Genomic DNA, 19,784 nt, shown 5'->3' on the forward strand with positions numbered 1-19,784 from the left:
AAAGAACCATCCTTTAACCTTAGAATATGTTTAGGATGAATTCTGGAATCAAACCAAGCTTAGAACCATGTGAATCGACGGATTTTTGTGTTTTTAGGAAGCCTGGCCGTAGCGACATTCATCGCTCGCCACGGCGAGCTATGATCCTCGCCTCGCGAGTGATGAAGTTCATCGCTCGCCACGCGAGCCTTTTCCCTTCGCCTCGCGAGTTGTTTGGTGCAACTCGCCATGGCGAGCAACCCTTCCTCGCCTCGCGAGCTTAGGCAGAGTGCATGTCATATTTTGTAGTTTCGACTTTTTAGTTGGACCTTGAGTGCCTTTAAGTGCCTAAACATACCTAGAGATGATTATGAATGATTTTAGGACAGGATTGAACCCAAAACAACATTAGTTGGGAATTTGAGTGGTACTCGCCATGGCGAGTGAGAACTCTCGCCTCGCGAGCAAGTCCAGAATGTAGCTGTTTGAGTGGTTGTGCGATCTGTGTCGCACCTTTTGATCAAGAGTGAACCCCTAATTAGTAATGAAACCTTATGATAACGTTTAGTGCAGTCTGTAAAGCTATTAAGATATGTTGATATTAATTGAGCATGATTAATGTATTATGCAATATGTGAGATATAATGAAATGATTATGATTCTATTGAATTGCTGTTGATATATTGATATCTCTCTGCTGTTATGTGACTTGACCATGCTGCTGCTGTTATTTAACTGAGTATGCAATGTTATTTATGAATATAATGAAAATGATGACGTTTCGCTTCAAGTTATTGAATGCACATGATTACGATGTTTTGTTGTTAAGAGTCCATGCATAGCATATCATTGAGCTTAGTCCTCACCACGTTTTATTAGGAGCTTTGTCCTCCGCACGATTAAAGTATATTTATACTTATGATGACGATTGGTACCACATGCATATACGGAGTCTAGGAGCATTGTCACATTGTCATGTCTATTATGCTATGTTGATGATGATTGATTATGTGATTACGTGATAACGTTATATTGTTGAAGATGATTAATTATGTGATTACGTGATAACGTTATATTGTTGATAATGATTAATTATGTGATTACGTGATAAATGCTTATTAAAGACACAATGATGATTATGTTTTAAATTGATTATGATCAAGACTGATTAGGATGTTAACTTATGATTCTTAATTGCATTGATAAATGTTATTCTGTTATGAAATCTCACTCCTTCTGTTTGAATGTTACCTCGACCGTGGGTAACGTGCAGGTGATCGAGTTTAGTGTGCTGTTTCCGTCGTGAGTGGCCTTGCCTTCACTGTGTCGTCTAGGTCGCTCTGATACGTAACAGGATGGGGTTTTATGATTATGCATGCTTCATTCTATTACGTGACTTTTATACTGTTTATGGTTATGAACTAATTTCTTTTAAGATTTATGATGAGGCCTGCGTGCCAAAACGTTTTATGATTATGACATAATTTCCGCTGCGATGTTTAAGATATTTGGTTAAATCATTATTTAACTGTTTTGGATTACGTTTATGTGATATCCCGTTGTTTACGATGCTTACTCTGATAAATGTTTTAAGAAAATTTCATATTGGGAAAACGGGGTGTTACAATTGGTATCAGAGCAGGTTGGTCCGTCCGGTCCATTAGAGAGTCGTGTCGAGTCTTAGTAATATTTATATTACTATCTTATGTTGTTGTTGCTACTTTTGTAGAATCTCAGAAATGGCTGGAAGAAACGATGCTGCGTTAGCTGCTGCTCTACAAGCTGTTGCCCAAGCTGTGGGACAACAACCTAACGTGAATGCTGGCGCGAATGCTGAAGCTAGGATGTTGGAGACGTTCATGAAGAAGAACCCTCCGGCTTTCAAAGGACGTTACGACCCTGATGGAGCCCAGACGTGGCTTAAGGAGATTGAGAGGATTTTCCGGGTTATGCAGTGCACGGAGGATCAGAAAGTGCGGTTTGGTACTCATCAGCTGGCCGATGAAGCTGATGACTGGTGGGTTGCTATTCTGCCTACCCTTGAGCAGGAGGGAGCTGTTGTGACTTGGGCTGTTTTCAGGAGGGAGTTCCTGAGAAGATACTTTCCGGAAGATGTTCGCGGGAAGAAGGAGATCGAGTTCCTTGAGTTGAAGCAAGGAAACATGTCTATGACAGAGTATGCTGCCAAGTTTGTGGAGCTGTCAAAGTTCTACCCGCACTACACTGCTGAGAATGCTGAGTTCTCGAGATGCATCAAGTTCGAGAACGGTTTGAGGCCCGACATCAAGAGGGCGATTGGATACCAACAGCTGAGAGTTTTTCAGGATTTGGTTAATAGCTGCAGGATCTATGAAGAGGATACGGAGGCTCACTACAAAATAGTGAATGAGAGGAAGGGCAAGGGACAGCAGAGTCGTCCTAAGCCGTACAGTGCTCCCGCTGATAAAGGGAAACAGAAGATGGTCGATGTTAGGCGGCCTAAGAAGAAGGATGCTGCAGAGATTGCGTGCTTCAATTGTCGTGAGAAAGGCCACAAGAGCAACGCCTGTCCTGAGGAAATCAAGAAGTGTGTCCGGTGTGGTAAGAAGGGTCATGTTGTAGCTGATTGCAATCGTACAGACATTGTGTGCTTTAATTGCAATGGAGAAGGTCACATTAGTTCCCAATGTACTCAGCCTAAGAGGGCGCCGACTACTGGTAGAGTCTTTGCTTTGACTGGTACTCAGACAGAGAACGAGGATCGTTTGATCAGAGGTACTTGCTATATTAATAATACTCCTTTAGTTGTTATTATTGATACTGGTGCTACGCATTGCTTTATTGCTTTCGATTGTGTTTCTGCTTTAGGTCTTGATTTGTCTGATATGAATGGGGAGATGGTTGTCGAAACTCCAGCTAAGGGTTCGGTGACTACTTCTCTCGTATGTTTGGAATGTCCTTTGTCTATGTTTGGTCGTGATTTCAAAATGGATTTAGTTTGTCTACCTTTGAGCGGCATGGATGTGATTCTGGGTATGAACTGGTTAGAGTACAACCACGTTCTTATTAATTGTTTTAGCAAGTCAGTGCATTTCTCTTCCGTCGAAGAGGAAAGTGGTGCAGAGTTTTTATCTACTAAGCAGCTGAAGCAACTGGAACGCGACGGTGTCTTGATGTTTTCACTAATGGCTTCCTTATCTGTTGAGAATCAAGCAGTGATAGATAGGTTATCGGTGGTGTGTGAATTTCCTGAAGTTTTCCTGATGAGATTCCTGATGTGCCTCCAGAAAGAGAAGTCGAGTTTTCTATTGATCTTGTTCCTGGAACGAAGCCGGTCTCGATGGCACCTTATCGTATGTCTGCTTCCGAGTTATCTGAGTTGAAGAAATAGTTGGAGGACTTGCTTGAAAAGAAGTTTGTTAGGCCAAGTGTTTCACCTTGGGGAGCGCCGGTTTTGTTAGTAAAGAAAAAGGATGGTAGTATGCGGTTGTGTATTGATTATCGACAGTTGAACAAGGTAACTATCAAGAATAGGTATCCACTTCCGAGAATTGATGATTTGATGGATCAGTTAGTGGGTGCACGAATTTTCAGCAAGATTGATTTGAGATCGGGTTATCACCAGATTAAAGTAAGAGATGAGGATATGCAGAAGACAGCTTTCAGAAACGCGTTATGGTCACTATGAATAAAAAGTTATGCCTTTCGGTGTGACCAATGCACCTGGAGTGTTTATGGAGTATATGAATCGCATCTTCCATGCATTTTTGGATCGGTTCGTGGTTGTGTTCATCGACGATATTTTGATTTACTCCAAGACTGAAGAAGAACATGCAGAACATCTGAAGATTGTCTTACAAGTGTTGAAAGAGAAGAAACTTTATGCTAAATTGTCTAACTGTGAATTCTGGTTGAAAGAAGTGAGTTTTCTAGGCCATGTCATTTCTGGTGATGGTATTGCAGTGGATCCGTCTATAGTTGAAGCAGTATCGCAATGGGAGACTCCTAAGTCCGTTACTGAGATTAGAAGCTTTTTGGGTTTAGCTGGTTACTACAGAAGATTTATTGAAGGATTTTCCAAGTTAGCTCTTCCGCTTACACAGTTGACTTGTAAAGGTAAAACTTTTGTGTGGGACGTTCATTGTGAGAGGAGTTTCGGTGAATTGAAGAAAGGTTTGACGACTGCTCCAGTTTTGATTTTGCCGAAGTCAGATGAACCTTTTGTGGTATATTGTGATGCGTCCAAGTTGGGTTTAGGAGGTGTGCTTATGCAAGAAGGTAAGGTGGTAGCTTATGCTTCAAGACAGTTGAGAGTTCATGAGAAGAATTATCCTACGCATGATCTCGAGTTGGCGGCCGTAGTCTTTGTGTTGAAGATATGGAGACATTACTTGTATGGTTCGAGGTTTGAGGTGTTTAGTGATCACAAGAGTTTGAAGTATTTGTTCGATCAGAAGGAATTGAACATGAGGCAGCGTAGATGGCTAGAGTTGCTAAAGGATTATGACTTTGGTTTGAATTATCATCCAGGTAAAGCTAATGTTGTTGCAGATGCCTTGAGTAGGAAGACATTGCATATGTCCGCCATGATGGTCAGAGAGTTCGAGTTACTTGAACAATTCCGAGATATGAGTTTGGTTTGTGAATGGTCACCTCAGAGTGTGAAACTGGGTATGCTGAAGATTGATAGTGAATTTCTGAAAAGTATCAAGGAAGCGCAGAAAGTTGATGTGAAGTTTGTGGACTTGTTGGTTGCTAGGGATCAAACTGAAGACAGCGATTTTAAAATCGATGATGAAGGCGTGTTGAGATTCCGAGGAAGAATTTGTATTCCGGACAATGAAGAGATTAAGAAGATGATTCTTGAAGAGAGTCATAGAAGTAGCTTGAGTATTCACCCGGGAGCTACGAAGATGTATCATGATCTAAAGAAGATTTTCTGGTGGTCTGGTTTGAAACGAGATGTGGCACAATTTGTGTATTCCTGTTTAGTTTGTCAGAAGTTGAAAGTTGAGCATCAGAAACCCGCTGGGATGATGGTACCTTTAGATGTGCCAGAATGGAAATGGGATAGTATATCGATGGATTTTGTGACGAGTTTGCCGAATACTCCTAGAGGGAACGACGCAATTTGGGTTATTGTTGATAGGTTGACGAAGTCAGCTCATTTCTTACCTATTAATATTAGTTTCCCTGTTGCCCAGTTGGCAGAGATTTATATCAAGGAGATTGTGAAGTTGCATGGTGTTCCTTCGAGCATTGTGTCAGATAGAGATCCAAGATTTACTTCTAGATTTTGGAAAAGTTTGCAAGAGGCCTTGGGTTCGAAGTTGAGATTGAGTTCGGCGTATCATCCACAGACAGATGGTCAGTCGGAGAGGACAATTCAGTCGCTAGAGGATTTGTTGAGAATTTGTGTTCTTGAGCAAGGAGGAACTTGGGATAGTTATCTTCCGTTGATCGAGTTCACTTATAATAATAGCTATTATTCTAGTATTGGAATGGCACCGTTCGAGGCTTTGTATGGTCGGAGATGCAGAACTCCGTTATGTTGGTTTGAGTCAGGTGAAAGAGTGGTCTTAGGACCAGAGATTGTTCAGCAGACTACTGAGAACGTTCAGATGATCCGAGAGAAAATGAAAGCGTCGCAGAATCGACAAAAGAGTTATCATGATAAGCGTAGAAAAGATCTTGAATTTCAGGAAGGAGACCACGTGTTTTTGAGAGTCACTCCTATGACTGGTGTAGGACGTGCCTTGAAGTCAAAGAAGTTGACCCCGAAGTTCATTGGTCCATATCAGATTTTGGAAAGAGTTGGGACGGTGGCTTACCGAGTGGGTTTACCGCCGCATCTTTCGAATTTGCACAATGTTTTCCATGTGTCGCAACTTCGAAAGTATGTTCCGGATCCATCTCATGTAATCCAAAGTGACGATGTGCAAGTTAGAGACAACCTTACGGTAGAAACTTTACGGTTGAGGATTGATGATCGTAAAGTGAAGACGTTGAGAGGCAAGGAGATACCTCTCGTGAGAGTCGTTTGGACGGGAGCGACTGGTGAAAGCTTGACGTGGGAGCTTGAGAGTAAGATGCTGGAGTCTTATCCAGAGTTGTTTGCTTGAGGTAAATTTTCGAGGACGAAAATCTTTTAAGTGGGGGAGAGTTGTAACGCCCAATTTCGTTTAATCGTTATTTAATCGAGTTTAGGCCATTATATTATAATTATATAGTATATGCATGATTTTGATATGTTTTGATGATTTGTGGTGAATTTAGTGATTTGATTGATGACGTGATAAGTTATGAGTTTTGGAGGATTTGATTATGATATGAGAATTATTTTATTGATAAATAGAATAAAGATTTGAAAATAATATAAAATATTTAGTTGAGGGCTGTTTTGATATTTTAGATAGTTTTGGGGGAGAAAGTGAGATAAGATAAGTATTTTTAAGAGGAGATATAAAAGAATAGACCTAGGTTTAGAAAAAACACTTTGTACGTGAAAACTTTTGGAAAAGGGAGAAAAAGCTTAGAGAGGAGCAAGAGACCAAAGAGGGCTGCGATTTCTTCATAACCAAGTAAGGGTGGGACTAATAACTCAGTAACATTAATCTCTGTAATTCTGATGATTAGTTGACAAAGTTAGGATTGATTTAGAGAAGTTTTAGAATTAGGTCAAAACCCTAAAATTTGAGAATAAACGGTAAAACTTGTTTAGATTGATGAAAGAACCGTCCTTTAACCTTAGAATATGTTTAGGATGAATTCTGGAATCAAACCAAGCTTAGAACCATGTGAATCGACGGATTTTTGTGTTTTTAGGAAGCCTGGCCGTAGCGACATTCATCGCTCGCCACGGCGAGCTATGATCCTCGCCTCGCGAGTGATGAAGTTCATCGCTCGCCACGCGAGCCTTTTCCCTTCGCCTCGCGAGTTGTTTGGTGCAACTCGCCATGGCGAGCAACCCTTCCTCGCCTCGCGAGCTTAGGCAGAGTGCATGTCATATTTTGTAGTTTCGACTTTTTAGTTGGACCTTGAGTGCCTTTAAGTGCCTAAACATACCTAGAGATGATTAGGAATGATTTTAGGACAGGATTGAACCCAAAACAACATTAGTTGGGAATTTGAGTGGTACTCGCCATGGCGAGTGAGAACTCTCGCCTCGCGAGCAAGTCCAGAATGTAGCTGTTTGAGTGGTTGTGCGATCTGTGTCGCACCTTTTGATCAAGAGTGAACCCCTAATTAGTAATGAAACCTTATGATAACGTTTAGTGCAGTCTGTAAAGCTATTAAGATATGTTGATATTAATTGAGCATGATTAATGTATTATGCAATATGTGAGATATAATGAAATGATTATGATTCTATTGAATTGCTGTTGATATATTGATATCTCTCTGCTGTTATGTGACTTGACCATGCTGCTGCTGTTATTTAACTGAGTATGCAATGTTATTTATGAATATAATGAAAATGATGACGTTTCGCTTCAAGTTATTGAATGCACATGATTACGATGTTTTGTTGTTAAGAGTCCATGCATAGCATATCATTGAGCTTAGTCCTCACCACGTTTTATTAGGAGCTTTGTCCTCCGCACGATTATTAGGAGCTTTGTCCTCCGCACGATTAAAGTATATTTATACTTATGATGACGATTGGTACCACATGCATATACGGAGTCTAGGAGCATTGTCACATTGTCATGTCTATTATGCTATGTTGATGATGATTGATTATGTGATTACGTGATAACGTTATATGGTTGAAGATGATTAATTATGTGATTACGTGATAACGTTATATTGTTGAAGATGATTAATTATGTGATTACGTGATAAATGCTTATTAAAGACACAATGATGATTATGTTTTAAATTGATTATGATCAAGACTGATTAGGATGTTAACTTATGATTCTTAATTGCATTGATAAATGTTATTCTGTTATGAAATCTCACCCCTTCTGTTTGAATGTTACCTCGACCGTGGGTAACGTGCAGGTGATCGAGTTTAGTGTGCTGTTTCCGTCGTGAGTGGCCTTGCCTTCACTGTGTCGTCTAGGTCGCTCTGATACGTAACGGGATGGGGCTTTATGATTATGCATGCTTCATTCTATTACGTGACTTTTATACTGTTTATGGTTATGAACTAATTTCTTTTAAGATTTATGATGAGGCCTGCGTGCCAAAACGTTTTATGATTATGACATAATTTCCGCTGCGATGTTTAAGATATTTGGTTAAATCATTATTTAACTGTTTTGGATTACGTTTATGTGATATCCCGTTGTTTACGATGCTTACTCTGATAAATGTTTTAAGAAAATTTCATATTGGGAAAACGGGGTGTTACAAATACACTCCCAGGGCATCAAGCCCTCAACTTAAAGAGCAAAAGCTCACAGGGCATCAAGCCCTCAACGTAAATGAGTATGCATGAACTCAACAACTAATGCAACGACAACCAACAACTTCAACGACATCGACAACAACTTACAACTTTAACGACATTGTTATCATGATTTTCGGGTATCAAGTCATTTAATTAGGCTTGAACCTTTCAATCTTTGATAATCTCTATTTTTTCTTGGGAAGGGCAAAATTGAGAAAAACCCTTTAAAAAATTCTAAGTTCGGGGGTCGTTTTCACTACGGGAAGGTGTTAGGCACCCGCAATGATTATAGAACCTTTTTCCTAGTTTTATGTCTACGCTTTACTTTTATTGCCTACTTATTGAAAAAGGAAGTTTTATTTGAGTGAAGAATGGGGGGAAGAAGATGATTGAGATTTTATTTTATTTGGCTTGGAAGAGTTTTGACTCCTTGCCTACGTACCCTTTTAAGGGATCAAAACCAAACGTAGTTCATTCTCAAAAATTGTTTTTTTTTTGTTTTTATTGGTTGATTTTAAGTTTGAAAAAAAAAAAGAGGAATTTTGAAGAATGGAGATGAGAGGCCTCAAGGGCATGAGATTTGGAAAATGTGAGGTGGAATTAGCTATTTTGCATACTAATTGTTCATAACATTTGCCAAAATTTATGAAGAAAAATATGGCAAGAAATTCACAAAATTAAGCCAAAAAGAACAAATTAATCAAGAGAATAACACCTATATTTTTATCATTTTTTAACATGTAAAAAGCATCACAAAAGTATCAGAAACATATCAAGAAACACATAGAATTTTTTTTAGGAATTTTTATGAGAAAATAAGAGCAAACAGGAAGTTCACATAGCAAAAACAGGAGGTGCGCATAGCAAGGAAATCAAGAAAATGCAGGAAACAAACAAACTGAAAAAAACAAGCCCAAAACCCATGGATCTGGATGCACAGGGAGCGTTGGATTGATCCAGGAAGCCAAACCCTAGATCTAAAGGCACAGAATGAAGGGAAAGAACCAGAAATAAACCGGACCGGTTCAGTTGTTTATAAAAAGGCTTGAGGACCGGTTTATTTCATTTCTTCCTCTCCTTTCTCTCTCTTCTCTCATCCTAGTGAGAGAAGCTCTCACTTCTCTCTTCTCCTTCCTCGCCGGATTTCTGGGAAAGAAGATGATCTTCATCTTCTCCGGTGAAGTTTGTTCCTCCGGCGTGGTGGCCGGCCGCCCAAGGGTGGTGGCGCCGCCGCCGGAGTTTAACAAACTTCTCCGATTTCGAAAATTCTTACATTTCTAGAAATCCTTTTTTGTCCTGAACTCGAATATGGCACTAGATTTTTCATGCAAGATTCGAATCAACGTAGATCTGGAATTCCTTTTTACGGTTTTCGAAATCTTTTTTAGTTCTTTTTTGAATGAAAGCTTTTGGAACTTCACGGATCTACATTGGATTCGTCTTTGTTGATGTTCTTGAGAAAGAAAGATGAAGTTTGAGTTTTACCTGTGTTTTTCGGTTGGAGATTTCGAATATGTTCTTCGGAAAACTTCGATTTGATGCTGTTTGTTGATTTTCTGACTTGAAACCGAAAATAAATCGGTGTTCTTCCACTTCACCGGTTCGATTTCTTCTTCTTCCTCATAAAGACTCTGCGATCGTGCTTGAGTTCGCCGCTTTCAGTGGTGAATTCGCACTTGAATTGCAGAGCAACACGATTCAATGATGAAGATTCTTTGATGAATCTCTGAGAATAAAAAAGAAACTGATGAATTTGATGAATTTGTGATGAATTTGATTTTTGGAAAATTTTAGGGTTTATGTGATTGTTCTTGTGATTTTTCAGTTTTGATCTGTAACTGTCAAGAGAGAGAAAATTTTCTTTGTTTGTGATGTGGCGTGAAAATCTATCTCTGGATTTGACTCTGACACTTGGCTATTTATAACCTACCACTTGTGTTCTTGGACCAATGAGGAAGAAACACCTGTAATTGGACTTATGGACATTGCTACAAAAAGAAAAATTAGAAGGACTAATCTGCAATTATAAAAAAAGACTTAAAAATGCAATTTGGAAAGGTATTGGACTAAAAATGTAATTTTAGAAACTGTTTCAGGGATTAAAATGCAATTAAAATAAAATTGGACTAAAATTGGTAAATTGGACAAAACGTAAAGAGAAATTAAAATTTTGACAGGAAAAGACCAAAATGCCCCTAGGGACTAAAATGACTCAACCTGACTCAGATGCAATTTTTTGAAATGATTTTAAACAGAGATTCGACAATGATTTGTGCAGACAAGTTTGAAAGACTCAGAGATAATCATAGGGACTGAAATGGGTTCCACTGCAGGAAATGACCAAAATACCCTTTTGTATGATTTTTGCAAATGCTTTGAAATAAAATGTAAGAAAAGTAATGCAATGATTCAGAGAATTTTCAAATGACTTGTAATGCAAGAAAGACACTTTGGATAGTTTTATGCAAGAAAATCATGATTGAACACACTTTGAGACAGAGACAGTAAAATATGCAGATGAAACAAAGTAAAGATTCAGAGTAAAACAACAGTAAATTGACAATTATCAGTAGTAGAAAATAAATTTGAATGAGTATTTTTAGGTCCAAAATCAGGGTATAACAGACATTGACAACAACTTACAACTTGACCAACATATGCAACTTAATGATTTAATAATCAATACAACAGAGATAGCAAAATACAACAACTTAACAACATAGCATCATTAATAATAAGGCTTAATACATGCTTTGGTCCCTTAACTTATTTTCGGATTTCATTTTGGTCCCCTAATTATAAAGTGTCTCAATTTGGTCCCTTATGTCTTCTGTCGTTACCTCTTTTGGTCCTCTCCGTTAGTTTGTTTCAAAAATAGTTAACCCTTGCCCACATGTCATTTAAGATTGAAGATCAAGGGCTAGATTTGAAAAGTACACAAGTATACAATGAGCTCACAACATATAATCATTTCTATTTTTCTTGATTTTCCTAAAAATATAAATTTAAAATCACCATCAATCTACATCTTTTTATATATTTTTAAAATAATTTTTATCTACATTTTTAAAAAATTTATAGAAAAAATTAAAAATAAAATATGACCTTTTTTTTTTTTTTTTTTAAATTTCGTAATAAAATTATTTTTTTTCAACTTTTGAAAAAGATTTTATCAGGAATAATTTTTTTTTCATATTATATAAAAATCTGAATTTTTTTATATATTTTTCAAAATTAAAATATTTTCCATAATTTTGTAGAAAAAATTAAAAATAATTTTTTTTTTCGAAAAAAAAAATGACCTTTTTTATAACCTTTTCAACTTCAGAATTCTGGATTTTTTTAATTAAAATATTTTCCAAAATTTTGTATCCAAATTTTAAAAATTAAAATATTTCCCTAAATTTTGTAGAAAAAATTTAATTTTTTTTTTGTTGGGAAATCAGACCTTTTTTTGAAATTTCGTAAAACATTAATTTTTTTTTTCAAATTTTTAAATCTTGGAAAAGATTTTATAAAAGTTCTGGAATATTTTTTCTTCTTCTAATTTTAAAATCTCTTTTGTATTGCAGAGGAAGTCTTAAGTAGAGGTATCACTAAACTTGTGGACACTACAAGAAAACTTGATTTTAGCCTCAGATTTTAGAGTCGGCCCCCGACACCGACGCTACTAGTGTTCATGTAGAGTCGGCCAAACTCACTCTATATGAATTTATGATTTTTCTTTAATTATAAATAATTTTAGAGTCGGCCTAGCCGAGGCAACACGCTTGGGTCCCACATATTAATTTTTATAACAAAATTAGAGTTGGCCTATCTAACTCTATTCTTTTTGCTAAAAAAATTTAAATTTATATAAAACTATTTTTATTCAAGTCAATATAAATTTTACCCTAAATTTTTTCCCACACTTTTTTCCCTCTCTTTACTCAGTAAAAAAACACCAAAATATTTTCCCTCTTTTTTTTTTCTCACTTACTCAGTAAAAAATTAAATTAAATCATTTACCAAAATAATCTCCACCACTCATCTACAAACCCTATCACTTTTCATCAGACTCAACACTCATCTCTCTTCCTAGAATCATTTTTCACCACTCAGCTGCTTCTCACCGTGCCCTTCACCCACCGATTCAGTTCTTGCAGGAATCACTTTTCACCACTCAAAATAACTTATTCGACCCAAATCCTTCATTAATCACACTCCTCTATGGAGAACGGATGAAAAAACTGAGATGGGTCACTCATTAAACTTTCTTCGTTGACCTTTCTTCTTCGTCAATCACACTTCTTCTTCGTTAACCCTTCAACCTTCACTCATTCACTCATTCAACTTCAGAAAATGCAAATGGGTCACTGATTCTACTTTAACCCTTAACCCTTCTTTGGTAAGTCACTAATTCAACTTTAGAAAGATTCAAATGGGTCACTGATTCAACCTCTCACAACTCTCTTATTTCAATGTTTTAATTATTTGATTAATAGCAGGTTTTGAACTTGTTTGTTTGAGAAGTGTGTGATGATGAGTGAGTTTATAATTTGTTTTTTTTTTTTGGTGAATTTTGGTAGTCATGCATAGTTGATTAATGTGTTGTGTAAGATGCAAAACATTGTAGGGATTGTTGGATTAAAAGAAAAATATTACATATAACTTAAAGTTTTCAATCTTTTTTTCTTCTATTATTTTCTGCTCAATATACAAATTATATTTTTATATAATTTACTTTTTTTTAGCAGTTTAATAGACTTTCTTTAGTATGTTCATATTTGGAAAAGTTTTATTGTATTTTCATATTTGGATAAGTTTGATAGAATTGTTAAACATTTAAAATTATATTTTCATTCTAGCATCCAATGTGTGATTTTTTTTTTTCATGAGATTATATTATGCATTAGTTTGTGTATGACTCCCTGATTAAATGTTAGTTTTATCATGAAAAACTATAAGCAATGGACATTTAATAATATTGGTTCCTGTGTTATCCCTAATTTAGCTTCAATACTCTGACATTGTTTGAACTTAGGTCCCTTTCCTTAGCTATTGTTGGTTCTTTTCTGTGATAGTTTAAATTTTTTGGTGCATTTTTAGTGAAAATAGTATCAACCATTCATAAATTTGACTGATTAATCTTTTCAAATTTGTTCCTCTCAACACTCATTCACTTCATTATGGCTGGGTATTAGAAATCATTATGCTGGGTATTAGAAATCATTGACTGTGAATTGAGTTTGCTATGGTTTCCAACAACTTCAGATTAAGACAAGGCATTTTATGATTATTAATACTTTCCTGCTTGCTCTGATAGTCATATCTTGTCTAGGTGTTCATGTAAATTATAAATCTGAATTATGAAGTTTTTGGAATGTGAAGTTTTGTTGGGGTTTCACCGTCTGTACCTTCGGTGGCTTTTCGGTGTTTTTTAATTTGGTGGATGTTACGCCTATATGCGGCATCTTTGTAGCTTTTTCACTAGCAATCCGAAGTTTACACAATTTAAGTTTTAGTGTAATTTTATTTCTGGAAGTTATGGTAATCTTCATAAGTATCTTACTCCCAACAAAATGGAATATACAATACCAACGATTCCGTCATGGTAGAACTGTCCTGTGAGTTGTTGTGTGTAGCTTGCTGATCTGGTTTGGTGCCTTTTTGTACGCTGCATGCTGATCTGGTGTTTTAGATCAGGGACTTTTGTTTTTAGTTTTGTGTTGCGGCTATAGTGGTAGGTGGGGTGTACTTGTGTGCTTCCTGGTGTAGTTGTTTCCTTGCCTTATGAATGGGTAGAGATTTGGGGTTTTGGGTTTGTGTACAAGCCTTTTCCTTTCCCAGCTTTGTATTGTTGCTTTGCTTTACTCACTGATCACTTCCTGTTTGGTGTAGTTTTAATAAATTTCCCACTAAAAATAAAAGAGCCTAATGTTTAGAGTCTATTCAGTTGATGTATGTCACTCTAGGAAGGTGGTATTTTATTAGGATTGATTTTCTTTTCAAAGTCTGTTTTTTCTCTATAGCAATTTTACAATTGTTATAGCACTTTTAGACAATTTTATAGTAAACGCACCCAATGTTTGCTTCATGTCTTTTTTCTTGTTGTTTCAGATCTTGCTTTGCAGCACTCTTCAACTCTCATCTTGTGTTCCGTCAATCTCTTCAACTCAGGTAACCTTCATTCATTCTCATAATATCCTTATAATCCAATGAAACATATATTATGCATTTAAAAAAGAAAACAGATTAGAAAATGCACTCTGCTCATGTTTGTTCTAAATTTAATATTGGCAGGTTTGCTAAATCCCCAATTTTAGTTTGATTTCTATTTGTTCTAAACTTAATATTAGTTTGTTTGCGTATGATTCAGAATTTAGTAGGATTTAAAAATTCAGAATTTTTTAAAAAAGAAAACAGATTACAAAATGCAATCTGCTCATGTTTGTTCTATATTTAATATTGGCTGGTTTCCTAAATCTTTAATTTTTTAGAAAATGCAATCTGCTCAATGTGATCAAACTTTATAATTAGTCCTCTTCTCATATTTTGCCTAAAAATGATAAAATAGTTATCATTTTGGAACCTGGAATAGCAGATATTCTCATCTTTTGACTGAACATGACATAATAGTTTAGAAGTTAGCTTCTTATAACTTAGTGACTAAAAAAAACCCACAAAGACAATCACTTTTTTAGTGATTTGTACTTTTTTTCTAACTTATTTTGTGGTTGACAAGTTAATTGTTTGCCTTATAGAAAATGGATCGTTCTTGGATGTACAATAGGGTAAATGCTAATAGGCACGGATTGAAAAAAAAGTATGTTTGTGGTGTTCAAAAATTTGTGAAGAGGGCTTTGAAACAACCGATTTGTATATCTGAAGGAGGGATAAGGTGTCCGTGTACAAAATGCAAGTGTACCAAGATATCTACACCAGTGAATGTTAGACTTCACTTGTACCAGAATGGATTTCAACCAGAATATTGGATTTGGACTGAACACGGAGAAGTGAAACCCATTGTTGATGAGAGTGGTGGTTTGGGTAGTAACGACCATGTGCATCATGACGACCAATTTGATGTGATGGATCAAATGTTGTATGATGCTTTTAGGCTTTACGAAGATGTCCCCCATGCGAATGCTAACATAGGAAATGAGATATTGGCCGAGGGTGAGTTGCCTAATACAAATGCTAAACAGTTTTATGACAAGTTGATATCCTTCAACAAGCCCATCTATGAGGGGGCTACCGAGTCTAAGTTATCCATATCGGTCAAACTTCTGTCAATTATGGCTAACTGGCATGTTCCACAAAAAGGTATAGATTTTTTTGCACAAATGCTTAAAAATGTATGCCCAGTTAAAAAATGCTTTCCCGAGAATTGTTACCAAGCAACACAGCTGGTGTCTAAGTTAGGGCTGAAGGTTGAGAAGATCGATTGCTGTAAGAAAGGTTGTATGTTATATTACAAGGATGATAGTAAGTTATCTGAGTGCAAATTTTGTTCTGCTCCTAGGTTCTTTCCTCGTAGGATTGGTATGGGAAAGTACAAAGATGTCCCAGCGAAGAGAATGTTTTATTTCCCTATCATTCCTAGATTACAAAGATTGTATGCATCAACCGGGTCTGCATCTGAAATGAGATGGCATAAGGAAAATAAAAACAATTCAAACCTTCTTCGCCATCCGTCTGATGGAAAAGCATGGAAACACTTTGATGAAGTATATCCTGAATTTGCTAGGGAACCAAGAAATGTAAGGTTAGGTTTGTGTTCAGATGGATTTACTCCTTACATTCAAGCGTCTGCTGGTCCGTATTCATGTTGGCCGATAGTAGTTACCCCTTACAATCTTCCCCCTGAAATGTGCATGACAAAACCATACTTGTTTTTGGCTTGTCTCGTACCTGGACCTAACAACCCCAAAGAAAAGTTGGACGTCTACTTGCAACCATTGATTGATGATTTACAGCAATTGTGGTCCAACGGAATTTTGACCTATGACATATCCACTAAACAAAACTTCATAATGAAAGCGTGCTTAATGTGGACAATTAATGATTTTCCGGCCTATGGTATGTTATCTGGATGGGGAACACAAGGTAGGTTGGCATGCCCTCATTGCATGGGAGACACAAAAGCTTTCTACTTGAAAAATGGCGGCAAGAATACTTGGTTTGGTTGTAATCGTCGTTTCTTGGCACCTGATCACCCTTTCAGAAAAAGTAAAAGAAGTTTTACAAAAAATGAAGATGAGAAAAAAGGTCCACCTCACATTTCCACAGGGCAAGAGATATGGGAGGCAGTAAGTATCTTTCCAAAAGTGACCGAAGTTGGTTGGGAGAAAAAGCTGAAAGAGTTGAATGATTCTAACAAAGATTATAAGTATGGAGTTCATCATAATTGGAGAAAACGGAGTATTTTTTGGGACCTTCCATATTGGAAGGACAACTTGTTAAGGCACAACCTCGATGTGATGCACATAGAGAAAAATTTCTTCGATAATATATTTTACACTGTCATGAATATTACGGGCAAAACAAAGGATAATGAAAAGGCGAGAAAAGACATGGCTGAATGCTGCTTTCGTGGGGACTTGGAGATGCAGGCTTTATCTAATGGAAAGATGGGTAAACCAAAGGCAGGTTACACTTTGACCAAATCTGATGCCAAGCTTGTTTGTAAATGGCTTAAGGAATTGAGAATGCCAGATGGCTACGCTTCAAACCTTGCAAGGTGTGCCGATGTCGAAAAGGGTGTAGTGCATGGGATGAAGAGCCACGACGGTCATGTTTTCATGGAGTGTTTAATCCCAATTGCATTTCGTTCCTTACCAGATTTGGTTTGGAAAGCATTAACGGAGATAAGTCAATTCTTCAAGGATCTTTGTTCCAATACATTGACGATGGACGACTTGGTTAAGCTGGATCAGAACATTGCAATTATCCTATGCAAGTTAGAAAGGTTTTTTCCACCAGGTTTCTTTGACTCAATGGAGCATCTTCCAATCCATCTTGCCTATGAAGCAATGCTAGGTGGTCCTGTGCATTACCGGTGGATGTATCCATTTGAAAGGTAATTGTTGTGGTTGATTTTATTGAGATTACATTTTTATTATAGCATTATAAACATGGACTGATCGAATGTGCAGATTTATGGGAGTCTCAAAGCGGGCAGTGACAAATAAGGCTAGGGTTGAAGGTTCCATATGCACTGATTATGTACACCGCGAGATAGCTAATTTGTTAGCTCATTATTTTAGCTCATTCAATTTGGTGCCAACCACAAGTTTAAGTAACAATTCTTGTTCAGAAAGTGTTGTTATCCATCCTACATTATCCATCCTACACAACAGTGGTCGACCCGGTGGAAAGTCTGGAAAACATTATCTGACTGATGAAGAATGGAAGTCTGCTCATGTACATGTCTTGATTAACTGTGATGAGATTAAACCATATCTTGAGTAAGTATATATGCATCATAAAAAATCAGTCATGATCTTCATACATAGAAATTGTGAGCCAATACTTAGTGGTGTATTTTGTAGAAATTTGCAGGACATGTACAACTAGTTTATGTTACACAACCAGTTTGCTTGTAGAAATTGTTAGCCAATACTTAATGAATGTTTGCTTGTTGAATTTGTAGGAGAAGGTATCTTGGGATCCTTGTGATCAAGCTTTTGTCTATCGCGTGTTTGAACAAAAAGGAGCTAAACGACTAACAGACATGCTTACAAAGGCAAGGAAGAAAGGGCGGCCTAAATGGATAAGTGTGGATGCTTGGACTGGTCTTGAAACCTATTGGAAAACAAACCCGAATTTTTTGAAATCCTCCAATCAAAATAAGGCCAATCGAGCTTCAACAAAAGGTGGAGCAGTCCACACCTCAGGCCGCAAAGCTCATATTGATGTGGCGCTTGAGCTCGTAAGTGAAAATGACACTTTGAATTTAAAGACTTTAATCTGAGTTGTCTATTGATGTTAATAAAACCTATTGGCACTCATATTAATGAAAACTGACTCCTGAATTGTTTATATTAATTGTTTCTGTACTGATTATTTCAATCTTTTATGATTTGTAGTCCAATAATCTTCAAAGGGATTTGGACCCTGATGAATTATTTCTATATACTCACAAGAGGAAGACCGGTGAATGGGTTGATAGTAGATCAAAGGCGACCTATGTAAGTTATTGACTGTATATATTTTTTGACATTCATTTGGCTACTGCTAGTGTCTTTCTATCATACATTGCCTGAATCCTACATATTATATCTTATACACAATGTAGGCTAATTATGAATCCTACATTTCAAGAGAACCATAATGTGTTAACTTCTGAGCTTTACAATTTTGAGAACTAAAATGCAGATTCGCTCTGTGGTAATTTAGTAATGTTGATGAGTTTTCTTTTAATTCTTTTGTATGTTATCTCTTTTTAGTTTTAATATTTTATTGCATTTGTGTACTTGGTTGCTTAATGCTATGCTTAGATATTTATTCAACTACATTGTTATAACTTGCAAATACTAGCGTTTCTTGTCGTTGTTAACTGACATAATGATCAATGTTTTGTTTACATAATATGTGAGTTTTAGTTATGAATGATTATCACTGTTGTACATTTTTGTAATAATATGGATTTCTGTTTTTCAAAAATTGTGCATGTGAATTATGATGGTTAGATTAGTTTTGTAACAATGTTGTAACCATGTGAATAACCTATAAATGATGCCTATGACATGTTTTTTTTGGTTAATGAATACCATGAAATATTATATATTTTTTCTCTATTGAATAGGAATCATTTAAAAAGAAAGTAAGTACAGTACAAGCCCAAATTGATGAAACAACTGGAGATGGTGTGCAAGAGGTTGATGGAGGAACAAAGCTTAGGTTGTGGACCGAGTCTGCAGGGGGACGTACTCGTGGTCGAGTTTATGGTACAGCAGACTTGTCTGTCAACCTTCGGCGTGGGTGCACGTCATTTACTCAAAAATCTCGAGATCATCATGGTTCCATGTATGAGATGTCTTTGGAGGCGGAGAGGGCAGCTAGAGTTAGAGCTGAGGAGAAGGCTGCTATAGCTGAAAAGAAGGCTGATGATGCATTAGCTCAATCTCAAATGGCTATAGACCTAAACAAGCAAATGATGATTGAAATAGCTGAATTTAAAAAATTTGTTATGGAGCGCGACCGTCGTTCGGGTAACGGATCATGTAGTGCCACCCAGCCTCTTTCACATCCTCATTATGATGACAACTTGGATGACCACTCATTGCATAGTGACTCTTGACTTTGGTTGTTTTAGACTAGTTTTTAGTACTATAACGACTTTTTTTGGACGTGCTAATTTTTTTAGTAATATATTATGACATGAGCATGCTAGTGTGGTCATAACTTTGATATTTTGTAGTTTTCGGTTCTTTTGCAGCATCGC

The 19,784-nt window shown here is 36.7% G+C and overlaps 2 protein-coding genes across 2 annotated transcripts; both read left to right on the top strand.

Annotated features, from left to right (window-relative positions):
• The first annotated feature begins 15,005 nt into the window (after positions 1 to 15,005).
• LOC120576064 (uncharacterized) lies at positions 15,006 to 18,066 on the top strand. Its single transcript, XM_039827027.1, has 3 exons — positions 15,006 to 17,417; positions 17,494 to 17,805; positions 17,991 to 18,066. Exons 1-3 carry the CDS (start codon positions 15,103 to 15,105, stop codon positions 18,064 to 18,066), a joined length of 2,703 nt encoding a protein of 900 aa, XP_039682961.1. The 5' UTR covers positions 15,006 to 15,102.
• LOC120580930 (uncharacterized) lies at positions 17,958 to 19,667 on the top strand. The gene is made up of 3 exons (XM_039835264.1): positions 17,958 to 18,269; positions 18,427 to 18,528; positions 19,146 to 19,667. Exons 1-3 carry the CDS (start codon positions 18,072 to 18,074, stop codon positions 19,638 to 19,640), a joined length of 795 nt encoding a protein of 264 aa, XP_039691198.1. The 5' UTR covers positions 17,958 to 18,071; the 3' UTR covers positions 19,641 to 19,667.
• Positions 19,668 to 19,784: the final 117 nt, after the last annotated feature.

Source organism: Medicago truncatula, chromosome 6 (assembly GCF_003473485.1).
Source record: "Medicago truncatula cultivar Jemalong A17 chromosome 6, MtrunA17r5.0-ANR, whole genome shotgun sequence".
Taxonomy (NCBI): domain Eukaryota; kingdom Viridiplantae; phylum Streptophyta; class Magnoliopsida; order Fabales; family Fabaceae; genus Medicago; species Medicago truncatula.